General features: G+C 34.0%; 6 protein-coding genes across 6 annotated transcripts; 4 read left to right on the top strand and 2 right to left on the bottom strand.

The window, feature by feature from the left end:
* The first annotated feature begins 2,898 nt into the window (after window positions 1-2,898).
* On the top strand, window positions 2,899-8,460 carry fuss (SKI family transcriptional corepressor fussel). The gene is made up of 7 exons (XM_075734592.1): window positions 2,899-3,131; window positions 3,949-4,652; window positions 4,711-4,965; window positions 5,076-5,195; window positions 5,268-5,335; window positions 5,408-7,261; window positions 7,336-8,460. Exons 1-7 carry the CDS (start codon window positions 2,988-2,990, stop codon window positions 8,334-8,336), a joined length of 4,146 nt encoding a protein of 1,381 aa, XP_075590707.1. The 5' UTR covers window positions 2,899-2,987; the 3' UTR covers window positions 8,337-8,460.
* Window positions 8,461-8,657: 197 nt separating this feature from the next.
* Window positions 8,658-9,871, top strand: LOC124500219 (uncharacterized). Its single transcript, XM_047064261.2, has one exon. It carries the CDS (start codon window positions 8,816-8,818, stop codon window positions 9,692-9,694), a length of 879 nt encoding a protein of 292 aa, XP_046920217.2. The 5' UTR covers window positions 8,658-8,815; the 3' UTR covers window positions 9,695-9,871.
* Window positions 9,872-9,895: 24 nt separating this feature from the next.
* Window positions 9,896-10,922, top strand: RabX6 (RAS oncogene family member RabX6). Its single transcript, XM_047064263.2, has 2 exons — window positions 9,896-10,222; window positions 10,283-10,922. The coding sequence occupies exons 1-2, from the start codon at window positions 10,075-10,077 to the stop codon at window positions 10,792-10,794; spliced, it is 660 nt and encodes a 219-aa protein (XP_046920219.1). The 5' UTR covers window positions 9,896-10,074; the 3' UTR covers window positions 10,795-10,922.
* On the bottom strand, window positions 10,892-20,197 carry pyd (zonula occludens-like protein polychaetoid). The gene is given in 11 exon segments (XM_047064257.2): window positions 10,892-10,998; window positions 11,062-11,205; window positions 11,270-11,604; window positions 11,904-12,500; window positions 12,569-14,190; window positions 14,192-16,042; window positions 16,113-16,225; window positions 16,283-16,503; window positions 16,568-16,740; window positions 18,978-19,908; window positions 19,979-20,197. Coding segments are annotated over 10 exon segments (6,036 nt in total). The 5' UTR covers window positions 19,851-19,908; window positions 19,979-20,197.
* Window positions 20,198-20,232: 35 nt separating this feature from the next.
* On the top strand, window positions 20,233-21,465 carry LOC124500217 (mitochondrial ribosome-associated GTPase 1). The gene is made up of 2 exons (XM_047064260.2): window positions 20,233-20,377; window positions 20,441-21,465. The coding sequence occupies exons 1-2, from the start codon at window positions 20,278-20,280 to the stop codon at window positions 21,385-21,387; spliced, it is 1,047 nt and encodes a 348-aa protein (XP_046920216.1). The 5' UTR covers window positions 20,233-20,277; the 3' UTR covers window positions 21,388-21,465.
* LOC124500220 (large ribosomal subunit protein uL1) lies at window positions 21,404-22,326 on the bottom strand. The gene is made up of 2 exons (XM_047064262.2): window positions 22,213-22,326; window positions 21,404-22,150 (listed from the first exon to the last, which is right to left on the bottom strand). The coding sequence occupies exon 2, from the start codon at window positions 22,139-22,141 to the stop codon at window positions 21,473-21,475; it is 669 nt and encodes a 222-aa protein (XP_046920218.1). The 5' UTR covers window positions 22,142-22,150; window positions 22,213-22,326; the 3' UTR covers window positions 21,404-21,472.
* Window positions 22,327-25,385: the final 3,059 nt, after the last annotated feature.

The following is a 25,385-nucleotide window of genomic DNA, read 5'->3' as shown; positions in this document are numbered from 1 at the left end:
TTTTTTCTTCTTTCTTTTTTTTTTTTTTTTTTTTGGTAATTTCTGTTTGTTGTAATAATGAAACGGTGTGTGTTTGGTGTTTGGCAACATCACAATGATCAATGAAATCGATGAACAAATGCGATGACAAATCGATACAATCCTTTTCATTCATTCAATGGCAAACAATTTCTGGCCTTTTGTTCGTATTTCAATGGATGAATGAATGAATGAATGAACCCATTAGCCACATTTTTGGTATGAAACAAACAAAAACCCTTTTCATCCATAACATAGACAGTGGTGCTTGCTTGCTTGCTTGTTGTTGTTGGCTTTGTTTACATTTTCATTCCACCGTGCCATTCATAATCATCATTTGTTCTTACGATATTGTCCATGATGATAATTATATATGGCCAAAGCCAAAGCCATTTCATTATTGAAACATTTGACAAGATAATTTATGGATCAAAAATGCAACCAAACCAAATAATAATAATAATAGTCAGTTAGTTACCGATTATCGATAGCAATATGGATAAAAATCATCATATCACCATTCAAGTTTTTAACCATTCACCAAAAAAAAACTGGTCAATTAATCAGGCCAATTAGCAGCAGCAGCAGCAAAACTAAACAATACAAAGTCAAGTATATTCGGACAACACAATAAAAAAAAATCAATTATCCTACCAGCCAATGGACAATGGTCAATCGACAAACTCAAAATCTTTATCATTTTTAGTAAACCAACAGACCAACGGTTGAAGGTCAAAATTGTATATATATACATGGACATGGAATAAATAATAGAGACATTATCACTTGTGAAATAAGAGATCATTATCGTTTAGTCAAGTGAGTCCATATCGATATATCTCTGTGGATCCAATAAGGGTTGACAAATTGATTTAATCCGATTATAATGTCATTGTGTGTGTGTGTGTCTGTGCGAACAATTTAGAATGGGATCAATTCACTCTAGTTTGAACCAACCAACCAGTAGTCATTTTAATCTCGTTCATTTTGACTTGTTCAAAAAAAAAAAATCGTTGAATTTGTCATCAGCTATGATCTGATCCGATCAGAGTTTTTATTTCTGGTTTTTTGAAAAATGTTCTTGTGAATGGCAAAAAGCAAAAAAGAAAAAAAAACACCTGAAACATTCGATTGTGTGTATGTGATTATAATTTGTATTTGAATTTTAATTTTAATTAATTAAAACTATATATATTAATATTTACTTTTCGAAAAAAGTTTTTTTATCATCACTTTTTTTTTGTTTTGAATTCTGAAAAAAAAATTCTGAAAGAATAAATTTCTATATCATCATTGATGAATTAATTTTTTTTTTTTTTTTGAATTCATTCTTGATTCAGCCAGCATGCACACATGCACACAAATTCACTTCATTACAAATTCAATTCAATCAACGAATCAAAAACGAAAGAAAGAAAACTTTACCAAATGTTTACCTTGTATTTCCCGAAAAAAAAAAATTTTTTTATTCCCGTTTTCTTTGTTCAAAAAAAAAGAAAAACTTTTTTCAAGCATTCAATTTTTTTTTTGTTTGGATAATTTACCAATTTATTGAACCAATGAACATGATGATGATGATGATGATGATGAGGACCGATCCACAGAGAGGTAGGTACCGAAATCATCACCTTTAATGAATTAATACCCAAAATCAATGTTGATGGAAAAAAAAATTTTTGTCCTGATGGTTTTCTTCACTTTATTACATCACAATCCACAGTACTTTTTTTTTGAATTTGAATCTTATTTAATTAATTTCAATTTGAATTTTTTTTTGTTCTCCTTTTTTTGTTTTGTTTTTCTGGTTGTTAAATTCAATAATTTATTATATGAAATGAATTCTGGCTACCAAGAACAACAACACAAACAACTACCAGCAGCCATCCATAACGATAAAGAAAACCAAATGATGATGATGATGATGATAGTCATCATCATCATTATTACCGTATTGCCGTACATTTTGTGTGTGTGTGTGTATGTGTGGATAGTAGAATTAACATTAACTACTAATAATGATGGTATAAATGTGAGTAAAAACACCAAGCACACACAGAGACAACATTGTATTGATTAATTAAATGAAATGCAATCAATGGCCCCCCTTCTTCATTTTTTTTTTGTGTTCACATTCTCATCATCATCATCATCATTGATCATCATCATCATTATGGAAAATGAGACGACCAATAATAATAAAATAATATATAAAGAAAACTTTTAGGAAAAAAACAAAAAAAACGATATATTCACTGAATTGGTCTATCAAAAAATGAAAAAAAAAATCAAACTGATTACTGATTCGGTGTTGGTCGAACGTCCAAAACGCAATGTCAATGAATTTGTTGTTGGCTATACTATACACACTCATTGGCCATTTTTTTTTTCTTCTTATGGATAAATAACCGGGTCACATCCCATCCAAATTTTGTACCGCCGCTTTGTGTCAATTTGATCCAATAATATTACAGAACACTATTAACAGAGGCGGTCCGTGAACACAATTCATTGTTCGGGTAATGCTAACCATATATACACACACACACTTTAACACTTCAATCAATTTATTATAACCAGTATTGTCACAAACAAACAAACAAACAAACATACACACACCAACACTGTACACCTCTTTGCCTCTATATATATATAGCAAACTGACTGCCTTCTTCAATAACCATCACACACACACAAATTCAAACGGTAAAGTGAATATGTAATTCACTTTTGGAACAATTTCTGGAACATGAAACTAATGTTAGTTTGTAGTAGTGGTAGTTAGTCAATCTTGTTTGTGTTGGCTGGTCGAAGCTATCGATTTGTTTGGATCATTTCCTAATTGACCATTCATGATAACGGTAGCTATTATTTTCATTTTTTTTAATCATCATTGATCAGATTGTCAATGATGATATTAGAAACAAAAATGAATAGTAATCATTTGAAAATCAAATTGTGATAATCGAATCATGGTGGATAATCATCATCATCATCATAGCTCTCAAATTGTCAATTGTTCGCCATCAAATTCATCATTACCATCACCATCATCACCGTCATCATCATCATCCTCATCATCAACAACAAGCACATATCAACCATATTCTATTCAGGTAAATTTTGTTTACATATTAATCGATCGATCGATTTAATCGGTTTATCGGAATGATTCTCATGTTTGAATTTTTTTTTATCGATATGCAAAATGTTGATTGATCGAACACTATCGTCGATGATTTTATTTTGTTTTAATTTTAGTATCCACTAGTAGCCAGCAACAACAAACATTAGCTCGGTTTTACTAATCCAAAAAAACAATTTCGACAACAAAAATAAAGATTGTTTTTGAATGTTCCAGGATCCCAGATGAGACATTAGATTCGACAATTGTAATATAATTATTATTATTATTACCATTCAAGATAAAGATAAAATCTTTATCCATTTATGGATGATAATAATAACAAAAAAAAAATTCTCATGGGTGTAATTTAAAACAACAATTGTGAATAGGTTAGGATTTGTTTCAACCAGCAACCAAAAACAATGATTATGATGATGATGAGATTGGAAAATGGCAATTATATTGATCAAATCCAAATATAATCCAAGTGATTGTAACACACACACACACATTCTATTAGATGTAATGATGATGATGAGACAATAAATCGAATGTTTTGGCGTGGTGGTGGGGGGGGGGTTGTTGGTGGACCATGGGGTATATATGACAATCACATTAATGATGATGATGTTGTTGTTTTTGTCGCCACTTCTATCTCTCTTTTTGTTTAGTGTTTAAAGACATTTATTATTCGTTATTGACTTAATTATACACAATTTACTAAAACAAAAATAAACAATCCATGAAATGATCCAACAATCAATTTTCATGTTTTTTTTCCACCCTCATCCTCATCATCATCTTAGAAACAAAAAAATCATTTCCCATCATCATCATCTAGTCAATTACAACAGCAATCGGAAGCAATGTTATTTTCATCAGCTGAAACTATAAGTAACAGTGGTGGTGGTGGTGGTAGCGTTTACAACAACAATTTTCATCATCCATCAACAACAAATGACAAACAATCAGACCATTTTACGGATCCAAATCCAGGATCAAATTCAGTGGCCAGCAGCAGTAGCAGCAGCAGCAGCAGCAGTAGTCAACCAACAATTCCGCTTCAACATCCTGGTCATCATCATCATCATCATCATTCACGCAGTAATCATTTGTTCCATTCAACAACCACAACATCTGCACAACAACAGCAACCACATCATCACAATCACAATCACTTTAGTTCGACAAATCACAATAATAATAAAAGTATCGATTCACCAACCTATCAACAAGAATCATCATCATCAACATCATCACCAACATCAGGATCGAATACGGCTGCTAGTTTGAAGACCAACGATACTAGTAACAGTACGATGAATGGTCCAAATAATTCACCATTAGTTGTAGTAGGTAGTAATTGTTCGGTCGGAAATGAAGTTCGTAATGTTATGCTATATGGAATACCGATTGTATCGTTATTGATGGATGGCCAAGAACGGCTTTGTTTAGCACAAATATCCAATACATTGTTGAAAAATTTTAGTTATAATGAAATTCACAATAGGTTCGTACGATTTTCCATAATTATACTACAATTAATCAATCAATCAATCAATCATTAGACGAGTTGCATTAGGCATCACTTGTGTTCAATGTACACCGGTCCAATTGGAATTACTTCGAAGAGCCGGTGCAATGCCCGTATCATCACGTCGTTGCGGTATGATTACGAAACGTGAAGCCGAACGTCTTTGTAAATCATTTTTGGCGGAAACTGAACCACCCAAGTTGCCCGAATCATTTTCATTCGATGTTTATCATTCATGTGCTTGGGGCTGTCGTGGTAGTTTTACTCCATCTCGTTATAATAGTTCAAGGTTAGTTGGTTATTTCTTATTTTTTTTTGTTTGGTTAGGCCACCAAAGAAGAGCCGACAATCTCATATGAAATAAAATAATAATCCTGTTTCGTTGATTGGTTGGAATAGAGCTAAATGTATAAAATGCAGCTATTGTGCATTGTTTTTTTCACCAAATAAATTCATATTCCATTCACATCGTTTGCCCACATCCAAATACGTTCAACCCGATGCAGCCAACTTTAATAGGTATGTGTGTTTTTTTCATTGAATTCAATTCAATTCCATTCAATTTCAATTTCAATTCATTACAACAACAAGTTGGCGTCGTCATATCAAACTGGTGGGTAATCCTGAACCTTCGGATCATATAATCTATGCATGGGAAGGTAATTATCATTAGTACAAACAAACATTGCATTATGCATGAATTCATTTGACATTTCAATTTTCAATTTTAGATGTGAAAGCAATGTTTAATGGCGGAAGTCGCAAACGAGCCATGACTTCAACATTACATTCATTCACCAAAAATCAAGAACATCATCATCATCATCATCGTCATAGTAATCATAATTCACCTTCTAATCAAAATACTGGCCGATCAACGATAACGAAAGATGGAACTAAACGTGAAACAACAAATCATCGCACATCTGTTAAATCACGAAATGTAAAAAATAATTTCAATAATGATGAAAAGAATGGCACCACCAAAAATTCTTGTCATCGAGAGTTGAACACTACAAAATCGATTGACAATGATGATCATATGGATGATGAAAATGATGATGATGATGATGAAGATGAAGACATTGAATGCGATGTAGGTTCATTGGATGATGATTATCTTCGTGAATCAAATGATTCATCAGTCGTAGAGGAAAATTGTGACCACAATAATAAACGAGAATATCCATTCAGTGTAGCCGTACAATCGATCGTGTCTAATCGATCCACATCTTCCAATTCGAATGATGTTAGCCATAGTTTTGCACATCCTCCATACTCAAGTGGTCATCATGTTCAAACTCTAATCGAATCATCTATCAACACGAAATCAACTATGAGTTTGACATCCGAAATAATGGTCGATGCAAATTCTCCCGTAGCCGAATCATCATCATCATCATTGAATGATATAGTGGACAGCAGTCGTAACGGTATAATCAAGAATTTCTTATTCGATGGCTATCATAATTCTTGCTACAACAGTGCTCAATATGATCGACAACATTTCGGTGGTCTCACAACGAAAACATTCAAACCGACCATTCAGTCGACGGAAACAATGTCGACGAGACCACCAACATCGGCTACATCGAAATCATCATCATCATCATCAGCGATTGCTGCAGCGATATTCTCCAGTTCTATGGTATCCACCACCACCACGGCAAAGGGTTCCCCATCATCATCTTCATCTTCATCATCAACCAATAGAAAGTCATCATCAATGGTTAATCCTTGCCCATCGTCACCACCCTCATCTCGTCTAACCTCACCAACGTTGTCTCATTCTTCGGCTTCATCGCCACAAGCGCAGCCCACAAAAGCTTGCTTTTCAAACATTGATCATCAATTGATCACCACCGATATAAATACATCATTGCTATTAGACTATGATAATCATCTTCATTCACCTCATTCTACAGCTAAACTTGTTCGGGACAAGATGAATCAACGTTGGTTACAAAATCTTAATTCATCAACTTCTGGTCCGAAGGATTCCATTTATAGCAGCAGCTATACTTTGAATGGATCATCATCGACGGCCAGAATAAACGAAGATAATCGTGATCGAATTCCTATCGCTACCACTACAAACATTGGAATTATTTCATCATCTGATCCACTATTTTCATCGGCTGCAAATCGTTCAGCTGAATCTATCATGTCAATGTCGAATCCGGCTATTCTCAGTACATTACTATCAACCGGTAATAATGCTCGAGATTCTTGTCCAGCTTTTAGCTCTTATGGACCGATACGTGCCAATGTTGTAGACAATGCAAATCTAATGGCACCTACTATGGCGGCAACATCGGATAATCTTGCCGAAATAATGTGGAAAGCTTGTATGGCAAGTAATGTGAGGGCCACATTGCCATATGCCAACTTCCTTTGGCCATCATTACCGCCACCAACATCGATACCAACAGGTCGATCATTCATGGATCTTCGAGACTCTAGCCCGGACAGTACACAGGCGATGAATGAGAATGGTGCATTATCCAAAGATAAAACCATCATTCGACAACAATCGAATTCCGTAATGCCTGGTTTTTTTCCTTCCTTTCTGCCAAATCTCATGGGTATGTTGTTGTTTACAATTGTTGTTTACATTGAATTATTCAATTTGTCGTTGTAATGATCAATTTTTTTGCAGGACAAAATTTACGCTTATTTCCTCCTCCTCCTCCACCACCACAGCAATGCTGCCCACAATCGCCAAATTATCTTGGCCGTATGATCAACGATTTTGGTCCCTCTAGTACAAATCAAATGCTTCGATTTGCAACAACTACGCAGCCACCACATAAAGATTCAACATCTGAAGAAATGAATTTTCAATCATCACGACAACAATCACATCTAATGACAAACAGTGGCAGTCCAACATCATCTATTACAGCATTTGAAAGTTTTAAGAATCGAATAACTGAAGATATATTCTATCGTAACATGGATCCAGTCAACACATTCCGATCACCTTCATTGAATCTTTCTCCATTCAAACAATCAACATTGAGTGATCATAATTCCAATCATTTTATGTTTGATCACCGAACTTCTCAGGATTTGTATATGAAACATTATGGAGAGAATATTGCTAAAAGCCAAAACATCAATCATGGTTCAACGACAACGACTAATTCATCGAAAAGGAAATCAACTCAGGAAAATGATTCAAATGCTAAAAAGAACAACAAGAAAAACAAACGATCATTCCTGGCCATTTCGACTCTTGTATCACCTTTGTCGGTTGAATCAACGAAATCGCTGCAAGATAATAATCATGGTAAAAATCGGTCTGATTTGATCGATCTAAGTCGAAATGTAAAGACAACAATGGAACAACCGGTCGCCAACAAAATGATGATCAAAATTGATGATAAAAAAATAAAAGATAATAATGATTCTAGTAGTAAACATAACCAGTCGACTTTTCATGTCAACAACAACAACAACAATGCTAATGAGAATGAATCACAACAACAACAACAACAAAAAATTGTTCCCATCGATTTCAGTGGTAATGGTGGTAACAATGATGACAATCTTGTGGTCATTGTTGAAGATATTATTGAAGTGACCAATTCAGATCCACAGCCAACAAGTACAGCTGAATTGGAGAGCCAAAAATCCACAACAATCAAATCAAATTGAATCATTAATATAATTAATTAATCAATTCATACATTCAGCCATCCATTTTTATTTGAAAAAAATAGTCATAATATTATCAATCAAAATTAAAAATAAAAATTAGTAATTGTTAATCATCATATTATATTTAATAAATGAATTTGTCATTATTATTCATTTGATTAGTGATCATAAATGATTTGATGATCGATGACTGATGATTGATGATTTGAATGGAATTTTAATAAATTAAAAAAAATAAATAAAATCCATGTGCGCCATCTAGTGATTGATAAATTAAAATCAATGGTATATTACAATGTATATGACGAGTACAACACCACCCCATGTATACAGAACCAAAATTGCGTCAATTTTTATTTTGTACTCACCCAAAATATTTGTCATTCTTGCATGAATTTTTACTGGTTATTATAAAAATAAATTTGAAAAAATCATACATTCAAAGTTTATAGTTAGACTTATCATCAATCTCATCTATGTCTTTTATAAAACCGGAACAACCGGTTCGAAAACGTCGTCGAACATTAAATAAAATAAATTCTGACCGAGAACAGCTACCATTACGAGAATTATTGTTCTACAATCCACCAGAGACTATATTTCAGAAAGAGAATCGTGAATTACATGAAGAACAGCAGAATGAGACATCGATTGCATCTCCAAAGACACCATCATCTCCATCGATCAAACGTCGAACATCTTCGAGTCGTTCCAGTTCAATTAGTTCAGATCAAAGTAGCAACAAGGATAAAGTTATCGATGATATTCAACAGTTGAATATACCAATTGCTGATATGCCGATTGCTGATCAATCAGTGGACAAACAAGAGATTACATCAAGTAGCAGTAGTACTCATTCGGAAAAGATTGACATTCCATCCAACACCGATGGCATGTTGACTATCGATGAAAAAGGCAACATTGTTGTCAATAAATCAGATTCACAAACCAATTTGCAGAATGATAAACCAGTAATGAAATTAAAATCATCTACTACTTACAATTCATTCCGTCGACATGAACGTCCACGAAGTATTTGGAGCACCGAAGAAACATCATCATTCTATACAGCGTTAGAAATTGTGGGCACTGATTTCAGTTTAATGAAGGCCGTTTTCTATAAAGAAAGTGATCGTGATCGTAAACAATTGAAACAGAAATTTAAACGTGAAGAAAAAAATAACCGTGATTATGTTGATAAAATATTGTATAAATCATTACGAAATCGTTCAAAACTTAAGCCAATCGACGATGTAGGGAATGTTGAAAATGTTGCTAAAAAACATGATAATGATTGCGCATCATCATCTGATGCTGAAACAGAAATTGTCGATGTGACTGTCACTGAAATTTGATTTGATTTTTTATATTTATAATACTATTATATTATATTATTATATTAATTTAATCGTTTCGAATATTAGTATCTTATATATTCTTTTAAACTCTGATAATAACCAAACTTAATATAATCAAAAAATTTTTCTCACAATTAAAATTTACGGTAACGCCACCTATGGGCCATTTTCCAAGTTTTGTTTGTTGGGGATTGATTGATGGTCTTGGCAGTGTTTGTTGATACTGTCATTTCAATGGAAAAAAATTTTTTTTTTTTTTTGATAAAAGTCCAAAAACGTATTCAACAAAAGTTTAATGATCTCATTGATTTCCATATCTCTAAGTCTAACTTTTTTCATATATTCATATGATATGATGTGATTCGTACAACAACAATATGACAGCCATAGCCATACCCGAATTCAAAATTATTCTCTGCGGTGATTATGGTGTTGGAAAAACATCAATATTTCGAAGATTTCTAAACGATACATTCATTGATACATCGAAATTATCGCGCACTCAAACAAGACAATCTACACTTGGTAAGTTTTGTGACGTTTTTTTTCTGTTTGTTTGTTAATAATGCATTGAGTTTGTTACAGGATTGGATCAATACAGCCGTGATTTCGAAGTACATAGTAGCAATGGATTTCGTAAGATTAAAATTCAACTTTGGGATACTGGTGGATTGGAACGTGTGGCTAGTATAACCAATTCGTATTATAAATTTTCTGAAGCTGCTTTATTAGTGTTCGATATGAGTTCATTGGAAACATTTCATAGTGTATCACATCATCTGCTCGAAATATTGAGTATGGCAGAGAATGCAAAAATATTTTTAATTGCAAATAAATCCGACCTAAAACATCAACGTCAAGTGAGCGATGAAGATATTGAATTATTCGTCGAACAATTTCCTAAAATAAATGGATTCTTTCAAATTAGTGCCAAAACCAATGAAAATATCCAGGAAATGTGGTCAGATATAAGTGAAAAATTGGCTGTTGGAGCATATTCAGCCAATGCTGGAGCTTTTAAACTACATCATACCATTTATGATGATGATGATGGTAATGGTAATGTCCATACGACAAGTACAAGTTGTTGTTCTTGACCGAATGTTGTAATTTAAATCAAATTAAATGTGTGTTGATAATTTTTTCGTTGAATAATCATCATATAATATAAAATAATTGATTAATATTGATTTATTAAAAATGATCAACCAAAACAGAGACAAATTGTTCATTGAAATTGTTTGCATTGATTCGATCGCATTCATTGTTTAATGAAATGTTTCGCCAGCCAGTTGGTTCGCCTGCATCAAATTTTTTTTTTCAAATTGAATCAAAATAATATATTAATATAGTGTGAAACTTACCGTTGTTAATATCACTTGATTTGAGTGCGAATGACCAACTTTCCGGATTAACAATGGCACAATGTGGTAGACGAAGTTCGATTGGAATGTTGAAACGTAGCCCATGAGGACCACACATCACAGTTGGACTGAGTAAAGTTTCACCTAATAGATATTATCCACAATTTAGTATCATCATTGATAATGAGATTGTGTAATGAATACTAACCCAAGTTACGATCAAGTGGAGGTGCCAATTTGTTATCTTCACAAACCTTAAAATAGATTTCCTGTGTAACACCTTCAGGTATAGCATGTGGAGGTATTATTATGCTGACACCAGTTTCGGCCGACACTAATGAGCCGCCTTCGGATCCAAATATACCACGTGCTGTTGCAATTACAGTCGATTGATCCATTGATTTCGCTCCACTACCATTACTGTTACCATTCCAAAAGGTATTATTATCACCACCACCACCAGTACCACGAGCAAATCGTGTAATCGATGATGATTGTGACGACGAATTGATTTCGTCTATGTTGGTGTACATGTTTGCAAGGCTTTATTTGCAATACCAATTTCCCATTTCCCGCAACCAGAAAAAGAACCCAAAAAAAAGAATAACCCAGAAAAAATGATGAAAATATCAAGAGAATTAGCTATTCATTTCATAAGAGAAAGGAAAGTGAAAAAGGAAACACACATGCAACATCAAAATAATACAACAAAGAAATTTTGAATATTGAAAGATTAATTTATTTCGGACAAAATCAATATATTATTCATCATTGGCTAATACATTCGAATCGATCTGATAAGATAGGAAAAAAAACTATAACAATAGATCGAAGTGGCTTACTTGAAGTCATTAACTGGCAACAATGGTGGCGGAGGAGGTAGACCGTGAAACATTGGAGAACCAGGTGTGGTAGTCGATATACGTGCCGATGATGTATCCATTGGCTTGCGTTGATAAAGTTCGAATGCACTGCCTCGATTCTCACGATTCGAAGATAGATCTAAATAAAGACCAGATTGTCTGGCCTGTTGAGGAATCGGTTGTACAATATTTGGTGTTGGATTATTGCTACGAGAATATGTTGGTAATGGTGGAGGAGGTGGTAAAGGTGATGGCTGTCCATTATGACCATTCATATCATTCATCATTGAAGATGCCATCGGTCCATGATGATCATAGCCTACTGGATTTTCGAATGTTCGAACATTAAATGGAAAATTCAGATATGTATTATCATTTGGCTGCTGCTGTGGCAACGGTGGTGGTGGTGGCATATAATTCGCTGTCGAATTCATGTACAGACCAGACGACGATGGATAACAAAGATTGTCATAATTTGGTTGAGAATGATTATAATGATTGGCACTTGGATCCATATGAACAGCCACTTTGTTCGCTTTAACTCCTTGCATCGAATCGATATAAGCCGTTCTGTCTCTATTTGAGGTTATAAAGAATAATTAGATTAATAAAACAATCGATCAAAAAATAAAATGACAACTTACTTCATATTTAAATTACCATTCATATCTGTATTGTTATAGGTGGTTGTACCATTGATAAAATTCGATATGGTTTCAGCATGTGATGAATATCGTTGATGAATGGAGTGGTCTTTTGATGTCGGATAGCCATGATGATAAGACGAATGTGGTAGTGATTGGTAATAACCAGGTGGCCCATTTGACATTTCAGATGAATTTGTGGCCACCGTATTCAAAGCTCTTTTCGGTGGCACTTTAAGTGGGTAGAGTGGTGGCATATTGTCATAATCACCATATCCTTGTTGATGATTTCGATCATGCATCATGCTTGTTGTCGACATGTATGGTTTACTACCATTATTAAGCATTTGTTGTCGATTGTCATTCAAAGTCATCGCATTCATCTGATATTGCAATGAATGATTGTTTAGTTTCGGTTTTGGTGGTGGTGAAGGAGGAGTTTTAGTCGGATGTTGAAGATATCCGGGTGATTCAGTTTTGCCGTTTGCTGGAGCAGGAAGAGGTGGAGGAAGCGGCTTTTTTGTTCGTTCTAAACTGGATGGTTTCGGTTGTACTGACTGAGCTGCACTACGAGTGAATTTGTATGGATCATTTATAAATGATCCAGTAGTACGAGGCAACACGCTGTTTTTTTGTTCCATCATATGTTGATCGACTGATTGTTCAATCTTTTGCAGCTTATCCGTAGCATATTCGAAAACAGTTGTATTGATATAATCCGAATCATCATATTGATGTCCATTGCTACCATTATGAACCGATGAAGCAACAGAGGTTGGTGGCGGTAAAGGTGGTGCTGGCTGTGTTGCTTTGGAACTACTACTTGAGCCAAATAATCGTTCATGAGCTGATCGAAATCGTGATGGTTTGGAATTTCGATCGATTCGTGGTGGAATTTCGACAGCAAGTTTTGATGAATTCGAAGTAGCTGGTTGAGGCAAAGGAGGGAACGGCGGTGGTGGAGGTAATGGAGATTCAGCATTCACACCCACTGCAGTTCGATCCAATGACATTGATTGAGTGTCGCCCAGCTTAAGTGTTGGATATTCAGTAATCGGAATATTATCAATTTGTTGTTGTTGTTCCATACGTTTTTGGAATGAATTATTTTTGGTCAATTCTTTTTTAAGCAATAAATGTAAAGGAATCTGTTTGTTGTTTGGTGATGATGGTGATTGTTGATCATTCTTAATGGGCATTGTTGATTGATTTTCTATAGATTTTGTTTCATCAGCTTTCGGTGTGTTAGTTTCAAACGAAACCATCGTTTCTGCTGTCGTTGAGGCAGGATCAATTTTTGCCAGACTTGGATCGCTAGAAGATTTAGCCAATCGACCACCACTGGTCGATGATAGGAAACCACCGTCCTTGTCTTTATCACGGTTTTCATTGTCATCATCATCATCCATTTTGCCATCATTCATTGAGATATCAAGATCACTTTCTGGTGATGATGCATAACTAAGACGAGAAATGGAATTCATCGGAAATAGAAAATCATCCGAAATGGATTCGTCGGGTTTAAATTCGGACATCCATACATTTTGGGTCTGTTGTTTGTCAATGATTTCACGTAATTTTTTATACCATAAATCACCACCGCTTGTCAATGTAATGGACGAAGGTAAAGACATGATGCCATATTTTTTCCAATTTGATTGATTGTTCAAATAATTTACGTGAACTTCGATGCACGGTGTTTTTTGTGGAAGAACGATTTCTCAATTCTTTGACGATCGATTTATTTTCGACACGCATAAATATGACGATCGGATAGAATTGAGCATAATTTAATCGATCAACAGCGGATGGAGTTATGTCTAACAAGGCATGCTTTCCATGTTCAATAATCTCTTTGATTGCCGATAATCGCACGATTCCCGAGTTGTTCAATTTTGAATTCTTTGTCGATTCTTCATTCGAACTATTCATCGATTGTGGTGATTCAAATTTATCCGGATAATCTCGTAGTAGTTTTTCGCGAGCAATATCGGCTAATGGACCAAAAAATATGACCGGCCGTACGAATCCAGGATGCCTAAGTGCAACACGTTCATAGGCCTGAAATTTTGAATTAGCATCACCAAATAAAATATCTTCCCAATTTTCACGACAAAGTGATTTTGATCTTCGTGCACTGCGACGACGTTTGAAAAAATTACTTCTTCGACTACTACCGGTTTCGGTTATGCTTAAATCATCGGTTCCTGAATTGGATTTTTTCGAACGATTTTCCAATCGCTGTTCGGTTGCCAATTCATCGGCACGGCTTTTGTTGGGTATGGAACCTTTCTGAATTTCCTGATTATTACGGCCAAGTCGATAAACAAACCAGGATCCAACTACACCATTGAATAATGTATCGACAACATGAAAAACGTCACCATCATGGAAACTGAGTTCTCCTTTTCCTTCACTATCATAGTTGAAATGAACACGAATGTAGAATGAATCACCTTTTTGTTTGGCAACAATATTCTCATATTCCTCTTTGCAATTCTGTACATAAAGCTCGATTCGATCTTTTATTCGTAACAGATAAAGTACAGCTTCTTCACGAGTAAAATCTTTCATATCAACATTGTTGGCTTTCAGGATTTTATCTGCCACCTGTAATCCTTGTTGATATGCCGGACTACCGGGCTGTACTGCAGTCACGAAAATTCCAACTTCATTACCTCCGGTCAATCGTATGCCAACACTTCCTTCTTTCTGGAATGCAATATATCGAATTTCATTGTTTATTTGCGTTTTTGGAATCAAACTTATTTCTTGATCGACAACTGTTTCGGGATTCGAATTCACATTCGATGATGTTGTCACCATATTCGTATTTGTAGATTCAGTTGTTTCACCTAATTGTATTGATGACGATGAGGATGTAGTGGCCGTTGGTTTTTGTGGCAAAGGACGATAAGATAATTTGGCCGTTGGAGATATGACTGTTTCGGATGTATTCATACTGCTAGTGGATGACGGTTCACAATGATCTATATTGCCATTAATCAGTTCACGATTTCTCGTAGTATCATGATTGCCATTAATCAATGATGAATCATTCATTCGGGTTGGTGGCTGAACATATAGATTTTGATTGCTCCAACCATTAGTGGATCGACTATTGGCCATAGTGGCTATACTGGATGAATTGTATGGTGATTGGCCATGATTAACATTATCATTGGCCAGTTCATTATTATTCGAAAGCGATGTATTGGGCAATGGTGATTGTGCTGATGATTCATATCCATTTTGTGGCCATTTCTGTGTTAGATGTTGATGTTGTTGTCGAAACATGTTCGATATGCCACTATTGCTTCGACTATGGCCATTAATGTAATTTCTATTTTCATTAAGAAAATTCTGATTTATCATCATATCACGTCGAACAACTAATGTTAATTTATCTTTGCAGTTATCCAATAATTTCTTTGCTTCTTTTAGCGATAAATTTTCAACATTTGTATTGTTTATCTGAATCAAAAATCATCAAGTCAATTATGATAATAAATACTACTATATTGAATAATTTTGAATCAAATACCTTTTGGATAACATCGCCTTCTTGTAGGTGATTTTCTTTGTCACCATTCGTGGTTAGATTTCGATTAACAATTTCTTTAATAAAAATTTTACAGCCAAGTACAATGCCTAAATCTGAAGATTTCATTGGATTATTTAAGTAAATATCCATCATCCAATAATAATGCTCACCTTCTTTTTTACTATTCTTGGTCAATGTAATTTTAATCAGATTATTATTGTTGGCATCATTTACTGATGAAAAATGGGTAGAATTCATTGTCGAAATCAATGCACGTCGTTTGATCAATAGATTGACTGTATTGCCGCATTCACGTAACACATGAATCGCTTGGCTATAGTCAACATTTTCCAATGATATACCATTTGCACTGATCACTCTGTCATTGACCCTGAATTTTATGAATTGAATTTTTCGATTCATTTCAGTAATATTTGAAACGATAAGAAACTTACAATAATTTTCCTTCGGCTGGTCCAGCTTTCAGCACATCAGATATGGCAATGGATGGATCGCCATTCATGAAATGAGGATTATCACGGCCACCACTGACCGCTATACCGAATCCATACACAGGTACACGGGATAATGTTATGTCATGATATTCCCAGCCAACACGTTCACCTCCCTATTCATTAATTATCAAATCATCAATTAGATTAAATGGTAATGAACAAAATTCAATACAATCAACAACTGGCTTACATTGATTGGTAATTTCATATTTGAATTGTGGTGAAATCAGAACAGAACAAATTATAATAAATAATAATAATAATATGTCATATGTCATATGTCACATTTGTCGAAAAAAATGTCATTTATTATTATGATGACAATCAATTATACACACACAAACATGCACAATGAAATTGACAAGCAGAAAACGTTTTAATTATAATGAATGATGATTGAAAAAAATATCATAACAAGAGAATGGACGCTACAAGTGGACAATCAAAATCATCATCATCATCATCATGATCAACACCGTCAATACGGTGTTAAATTTGAATGAATGAGATTTTTTTTTTTAATATCCTTTGGAATGTTTCAATGTTTACCGATGATGGAAAACAGCATATAGATATTTGTTTTGTGTTGAAAGCAAACACACATACACATTTAGACACTTAATTCATGATGATGATGATCAAAGACAATGCAGTGAAAAATTGTTGTTGTTGTTGTTGTTGTTGTTAGAATTGAACAACAACAACGAAAAAAAAATCATTGCTGAAATATGGCTGCATGTCCAATGCATAATCATTCGATTGCAATAATCAGAAACGAACAAATCTATGGTTTCTCGCCAATCGTCTTTGGCCAAAAAAAAAAAAATCGTGTCCAAAAGTCAGACAAGAGAATGCAGTGAGAGAGAGAGGGCAACTTTGAACAAGAAATATAGACTGAAATAAAAAGAAGGAATGTAATGATATTGAACAAATGAAAAAAGTTCACTTGTTGTTGTTGTTGTTGTAGCCGCCGCCGCTGCCGATGTGAACAGTGGTAACACACACAGACCAAACGACCAACCAAACTATAGTTTTCAATCTCTCTCTCTTTTTTGAACTCTATGTCAGTCTTTGATCATTGATGGAAAAAATAAAGAAAATTTTTTCCCATTGCAAGAAATGAAATTGAAAATGTTCAATTCAATACTTGACTATATGACAAGACCCAAGACAACAACCAAGACGATGGCGGAGAAAAATGTTTTTCAAAAAAAAAAAAAAAAAAATCGAACAAAGAAAATAATCAAAGACCCAAGACCAGTTCTCGTTGTTTGTACATATATGTCCACTGCATGTGTTTGTGTTTATACACAAAAACAAGGGGAGGTTTTCTATTTCATTCATTCACACATATTACCATTAGCTACAATAAAGCCATGAAACAGGTCCTCGTCCATCTTGTGAATAACACCTGCATCACAACCACCACCACCATCACCATCACCATCACGAATATATTGGCTAATATACCTGTATAGCCGCCGGTCGATCAATTTGGTTTAGTTTGTCTCGACAAATTCCAAGCATAGATGAATTGGGCGAGACCAAGTGATACCATCAGTCGATGATATGATTCTTGTTGATATTATTGTAATGGTGGTGGTTGTTCATGTGGTTTAATAAATGAAAAAAAAGCAATGTTCGAACCATATAATTCTTATATCAAAAATTCAAGTCGCCTGTTCATTGATTCTAGCCCGAACTTTGGCATCGAACTTGTTTTTCATTTTCGCTTTCGATGATTCAAGCTACACAAACAGCTGAATGTAATACACAACAAGATCAAGTCCATGTTTTGTGGTTGATATCTTATCATACATCCATCGTTGTTTTTTTTTTGGCAAAATGATTCGGCTCCTCAAAAACGAATGAAATGAAGATATTTATAAAGAGAATAAAATGAAACAAGGTCATGATTTAGATAAGAGAAAGTTTCTCCTTTTTTCATTGATAAATCGAAATATGATGGCCATGGTCAACTTGATCAATAAATGTATACGGAAATTGAATGTTAAAAAATACTTCAACATAATTAACCGTTAATAATAATGAATTCATATTGAGTTATTGGTCATTGATTATCAATAATTCAAATCAATAATTTTCTATGCATTATTGATTAATTAACAAGTTAAATCAGAAAAAAATGAATGCATGACCTATCTATCAAGATCAGTGATCACTAATGAATTGTAGATTTCTATAAGGAAAAAGACAATAACATGCCCGATTTACTTGAATAATTGTTTGTATGTATCTTTCTCATTATCATCATTATCATTCACACAATCACTCATTTGTCGTAATATTGAAAAATGATACATCGATCGATTGATAAAATAATACTTACTAATGAATATGGAATGGATTGATCCATGTTCGTAGTAGTAGAAGTAAACGGCAATGGTTGATGTTTATGTCGTTCTACCATTAGACCGGATCTATTAATACTAGGTTGTTGTTGTCGACGATTATATTCGGGGTGGCACAATGACCATGACGATAATGGCAGTGGTGGACCTAATGATTTTGTTAGAGTTGTCTTCACATAGCCATTGGCATCGATTTGGCCGAATGGTCGAACAATTTGTTGCCGTTGTTGTTGAACTTGTCGTTCTTGATGTGGCCACAATTGTTGACCAAAATTTTGAACCTGAATAAACGATTCACGTCCACCATTGCGAGATGGCAATGAAGATGGAATGTAATGACCACCATGTCCACGATTCGATTGATCATTATCTGGGTTTCTGTTTTTCGGTGATTGTATAATCGTTTGGATGTTGTTTTGTTTTTCGTCCTGGCCATCTTGACATGTATGCGAATGTAAATGGTTAAAATTTGTTAACCAATTGGATACATTATGTTTAAACATATGATTGCCATTGTCATTTTTGTTGTCGTAGGTTTTTGATCCATTTTTAGATTTATCATTACTTTTAGGCAATGAATTTGTTCGTCGCGATCGTTTTGAATGCTCATCATTTTTATTTGCATTCAAATGATCGTCATGATGGTCACAGCGACTTTTAATCCTTGATGATGATGATGATGATCGTTTTTTGTTTAAAGGAGTGACCGAATTAGATTGTCGATAGCTATTATGACCTGTTGGTACATTGCCAGATTTGGAAGATCCTTTCATCAATAAACTGGATGATGATGATAATGATTGTTTTTCCTTTTTCCTTGTTGGCTCGGTTTTTCGTTTCTTTTTCATCATCGAAGATGTTCGTCGTCGGGATCGTTGTTCTGAAGAGAAAATTTTACAATAAAATCGTCTAAACATGATTATCATGAAACAAAATGATTAGAATGAATGAATGAAAACATAGATTGATCACAGTTTACCGAATAATCGATGGGCGTTAATTAATTTAATGAATAACATCATTAGATATTTTTTTCGATATTCAAACGATAATAATTGATGAATGTTTTTCATTTCGGTCGACACAAATATCATTAATCTTGATGATTGTGGGGCAGAACAAAATAAAAATTTCCATTTGTCATTTTACAGAGTTATTATTGTGGCAATTTTCGATTCGAACACTGTTGAACGGGAAATCCTGCCATCTGATGGTCGAGACAATCAAACAATGACAAAATCATCAGATTTTTATTTTATTTTGTTGATATAAAAAAAAATGCAAACTTCAAAATTTTTGTTTAGTAGCAAATTTGTTGCAAGAAGTACGTTCCAAGTGGACCATAAATTACAATGGTTCCCTGGCCATATGAGAAAAGGTTGGTTGTTCATTGTTAAATCTGCGAATCAAATTAAATGAAATTGATTGATATCTTTTTTAGGATTAAGAGATATTGGAAAAGTTTTAAGACGAACTCATTGCATTCTGGAGGTACACGATGCACGTATTCCGTTCAGTGGGAGGAATTTAAATCTAATCAAAAGACTTGTGTCGAATAAACCAATCATTTTGATACTAAACAAATCAGATTTACTTTCAGCCGAATTCAGACCACTAATTCGATCACAGCTAATGGAAAAAATGTACAAGAATGATATTCATCTGGAAGACATTGTCTTTTTGGATTCGATCGCTGCCAATGTCAAACATGCCGGTTATAGTAATCAATTTTTGTCCATCATATTGAATTCAATTGAAAAAATACCAAACACGATTGATGAGTCGGATTTTTCTACAGAAGAAAAGAGCTATAATTTATTGGTAATGGGCATACCTAATGTCGGTAAATCAACCATCATTAATCGATTGAGAAATGTTTACCTGAACAAAGCTGGCAAAGCAACCATTATCGGAGCAAAAGCAGGTGTGACAAAAGCTGTTTTGGAACGAATAAAAATCTGTGATTACCCTCATAAACTATATCTGTTCGATACGCCTGGCATTCTTGAACCGAGTTTCAATCGCAATGAAAACAATCCAACAAATTCACCAGAACAATTCATGCGTTGCGCTCTTTGTGGCACAATATCTGATGAAGTGATTGGCAAAGAGCTAATAGCAGATTATCTTTTGTATTGGCTGAATAAACAGCAACGATTCGATTATGTAGATTTTCTTGGGTTACCATCACCTACCAATGACATCAATGAGGCATTGACTCATGCAGCAATCAAATATAATCAATTTCGTCCATTCAAGAACCTAGAAACGGGCGTTCAAGAATTGAAACCTAATTACATACCATTAGCGGAAAAATTCATCTCTGAATTTCGTAAAGGAAATTTCGGTCATGTTTTATTAGACATTGACATAATCAAAACAACGTGATATTATCAATCATTGATTTTTGTTTAAATTATAGTTTTATTGAATCGAAAAAAAAATAAATTTTGGTAATTAAAATCCGTACATATTAATAAAGACGCTGTGGTTTGCCCATAGTCGATTTTATGTGCAACGATTTAATGTTTTGCCAATTTTTCTTCAACAATGACACCAAAAAGTTGATAGTAAGATTGATGTTTTGTGCCAATTCATCGGATGACATTTCGACATGGCCAACAGCGACGGCTAAACAAAGAACTTTTTTCATTTGCAATTTGATAGTAGCTTTCACTTCATCCACTTTTTGCAACATATTCTCATTATGAGAAAGAAGCGTAGGAAATTTACCGGCCTTATTCAAACCGGGACCAAGCAAACGTGGAATCAATTTGATGAGCGATTCCGATGCCAAGAAAGCGTCATATTGTTTGGCCAATTTTTTTACCAATTTTTTGTTTTTGTTCATTTTTTTCAATGCTTCAGCATCCAGGCAAGGAATTTCATTGGCCTTAGCTTCATCACAATGCTGTTGGTCACCAAGAACGCATACACGGAATTTTGGTCGTGGTATGTTACGAAGTTTAACAGTACCAGAGAAACGTTTGTCTTTTTGTGGATCATAATTCTTCAAACCAATCTGTAGTTCAACAGTTTCAAGAAATTTTCGTTTCTTGCCACCGCTATCATCATCACCTCGTGAATAGGCCAACAAAGCATTTACACACTCGTAAAGAGTATCACGGCTTACTTTAGTCATTTTTTTTTGCTGAAAAATAATTAATTTTCATCAGACAAATGGATAATAATAAAATTTCAAAACAAAAATACCTGATTTTTGATGAAAATTCAACACAAAATTACACGTGTTTAGGCTAAAATCAAATCACACACGCACACAACACAGCTTACCAGAAACAGGAAAAGACTTGGCTCAGTAGAAAAAAAAGCTGAATAGAAAAAAAACGTGTGGCGTGTGTTATGGTCACCATTCATAAACGAAGTAAAATTTTTTGATTAGAATTCATCGACATCAGATGGCAGCATCGTCGGTTTCAAATATAAAATTGATTCGAATTGTTGCAATCATTATCCATTTTAATTTTAATCCCATCATAGCGATCCAAAAACTATTTCAGGTTAATGAGTCAATCGTATGCCATCCTGGCGTTTACACATAATAATGAGGATGATGGTGATGATTACATCATTCATTGTTAAACAAAAACAATTATTTAAAATTAAAATTAAAATTAATTGATGACCAGCGTCATAAAGAGATAGATTTCTCTTATTATTATTATAGTAATTTAATTCGTTCAATAAATTTATTCATTAACTTTGAATTTTTTCAGTTTGTTCGTACATTGCATTTCTATCATTACGTTTTATCACAGAATATTCTGATAAAATAATTCTGATGATCAATAATTACCTATCATGAATAATTACAAAACAATTCAAAAGAAAAAAATTGGAACTATACTTTATTAACCCTTTCAGTGCTCAGGAGTTTTTTTATCATTGTTTTTTAATCTATTTTTGAGTGAGATGTCACTCAAAGTGTTAAGACGCCTAAATTCCGGAAATAAAAAAAAATTCATCAAATTCATCGAAACATTATAAATTAATCAATTATTCAGCTTAACTAATCGTGGATGTTGGATAATTGAATCCGGCCCGCCAATTCAAGATAACAGGCTTATCCGGCCCGCCATTAAAAAAACTATGCTTTAATTTGCCCACCTATGATCTATTCAGTACTCGAAACAGCCGATAGTATACAAAAAAGAAAACAAAAATAAAAAGATCAATTGGCAATTTAAAAATGTGTCCAATGTAATTATGTGTAAGTATCGGATTATTTGTATTGCGTGTAAGTGGTAAGCCAGGTAATACTGGTGATGAGATCACTTTGCCAGAGATTAGTATAGCCATGTTTGAGAATTGATAAATGCCACCAATGATGAAAAATACGGCCAATGATAAATGCCACGAACGAATCCAGAAATGAATGCCAGTGGTGATGGTGATTGCCAACGAATATAATTTCGGTTAGGTTAGGTTAGGTTAGGTTAATAGACAAGAGACGTATTGATGTTAAATCGAACCACGCTCTGCTACCAATTGTAGTTTTTAGTAACTATAAATTTATTCAACAATAAAATAATCATTTTTATACAAGTTTAAGAAATGAAAAATAAACAATGATGATGATAAACAACCATGACACATCTATCTCTTTATGACGCTTAACGATTTGTCGGTAACTGCTACTTTTACACTCGCCAAGTGCTTGCACTGTGTACTAGCACTGTGTATTAACTTGGCATTTAATGCGGCGAAGCTGAGCCGGCCATTCCTGCTTATTTTTAGTACAAACATAACTATTTACTGTCAGGAGTAAGCCCCGCAGGGCCAGCCTGGGGCAGGCGCGAAGCGCCTGTACCGGGCTGGTCTTAAATATTTACTGTGTCTTAGTCACGTTAACACAACACCGGGATTATAACCCCACCCACTTCCGCTAGAGCCATACACGTCACTTTTTTAAAATTTCTTCAAATCGCTCCTGAACAGTGACCACTTGGAATATTTTTGTGAAACTTCGAACAATTATACGTCGCACCATAAGGTTCAAGAATAGACCGTAGATTTTAACACAATACCAGCCATTGCTTCAATTTTCAATAAATCTTCATCAATATGATTGAAACATGTATAAATAATCTTCCTCTGTGCCGGTTTGAATCCATCGATTGACGATGGTAAAAAAAAACAATCACTAAAAAAAATCAATCATTGCTGGATTTCAAATATCAATCACTGAAATTTCTGAACCACAATCTCAGGTTAAGAATCGTTCTAATCCAGGACTCTGATGATGAATATAAAAACATAAACAAATTGAAATTGTCTCACTTTCGTTATTAGTCGGTGACTAAAAAATTTCGAAAACGCAGCATGGCAAATGAGTGTGTGTAAGTGTGTATTTCACATGAAAAGCAAAAAGGAAATGACTAGAAAAAAATAATAGCAACGACAATCGCAATACAATCGATTTTTCATTAATCGGAATCAAACATAGAAGAAGAATGAATAATAAAATATCCAGTTTATTGACTGGATATTTTATTATTCATTCTACCTTTATTTGTATATATAAGTAGATTGATGATGATGAATTTCTAAAACACGCGTGTTGTTTTAAAATAGAACATTTCAAACTGATAATGGTAAGCAAATGAATGAATTAATTGAACCAAAAAAACTAATATTTATTTTTATTTAGGTGAACATTTTGGAAATTGAATCTGGAAACAGGCCAATCGGACAAATCAAAAAGCCAGTGACCATTGCTACGGATCATCATGGTATGTAAATTGTTCAATTGATTACCCAAACTAACAACTATTTTCTTGACTTGTTTTCTAGATCCATTTTGGAAATGAAAAACTGAATGGCCATTACGATAGATTTTTATTTACATGGTATGTGGTTCTTGATTGAAATGATTGGAATAACTAACGAATTTCTTTATTTAAGATCGACAACTAGTCTTGGATCATAAAGATTGGATTGGCGGACATATGGTCATTGGTCATTGGTTAATTTATAAATGGATCACTATTTACAAGACAAAAATTGGATCATGTTTAATTTGGTTTTTTAATTATTGTCATTGCTTTATTAATTTACTATTTTGTTATTATTAATTTTGAATAAAAATTTTTAATCCTAATATGGGGGTAAAATTAATGAAGTGAATGGAGGGCAAAATGAATTCAAATTTGGAGGGTAAACTGCAGGGTTTCAAAAAATTCAAATTTGGAGGGTATATATGGTGAAGCGTTCATATACAATGTAACATAAGCTGCAAGTTTGCAGGGTAAACTGTAAGGTTACCAAAAATTCAAATTTGGAGGGTATATAAACCGCGAATTTGCAGTTCAAGTTACATTGTATATGAACGGCCCCTTCATTACAGGGTAAACTGCAAACTTGAA

Source organism: Dermatophagoides farinae, chromosome 10, assembly GCF_024713945.1.
Source record: "Dermatophagoides farinae isolate YC_2012a chromosome 10, ASM2471394v1, whole genome shotgun sequence".
Taxonomy (NCBI): domain Eukaryota; kingdom Metazoa; phylum Arthropoda; class Arachnida; order Sarcoptiformes; family Pyroglyphidae; genus Dermatophagoides; species Dermatophagoides farinae.
This window is presented reverse-complemented; position numbering and strand designations above follow the sequence as displayed.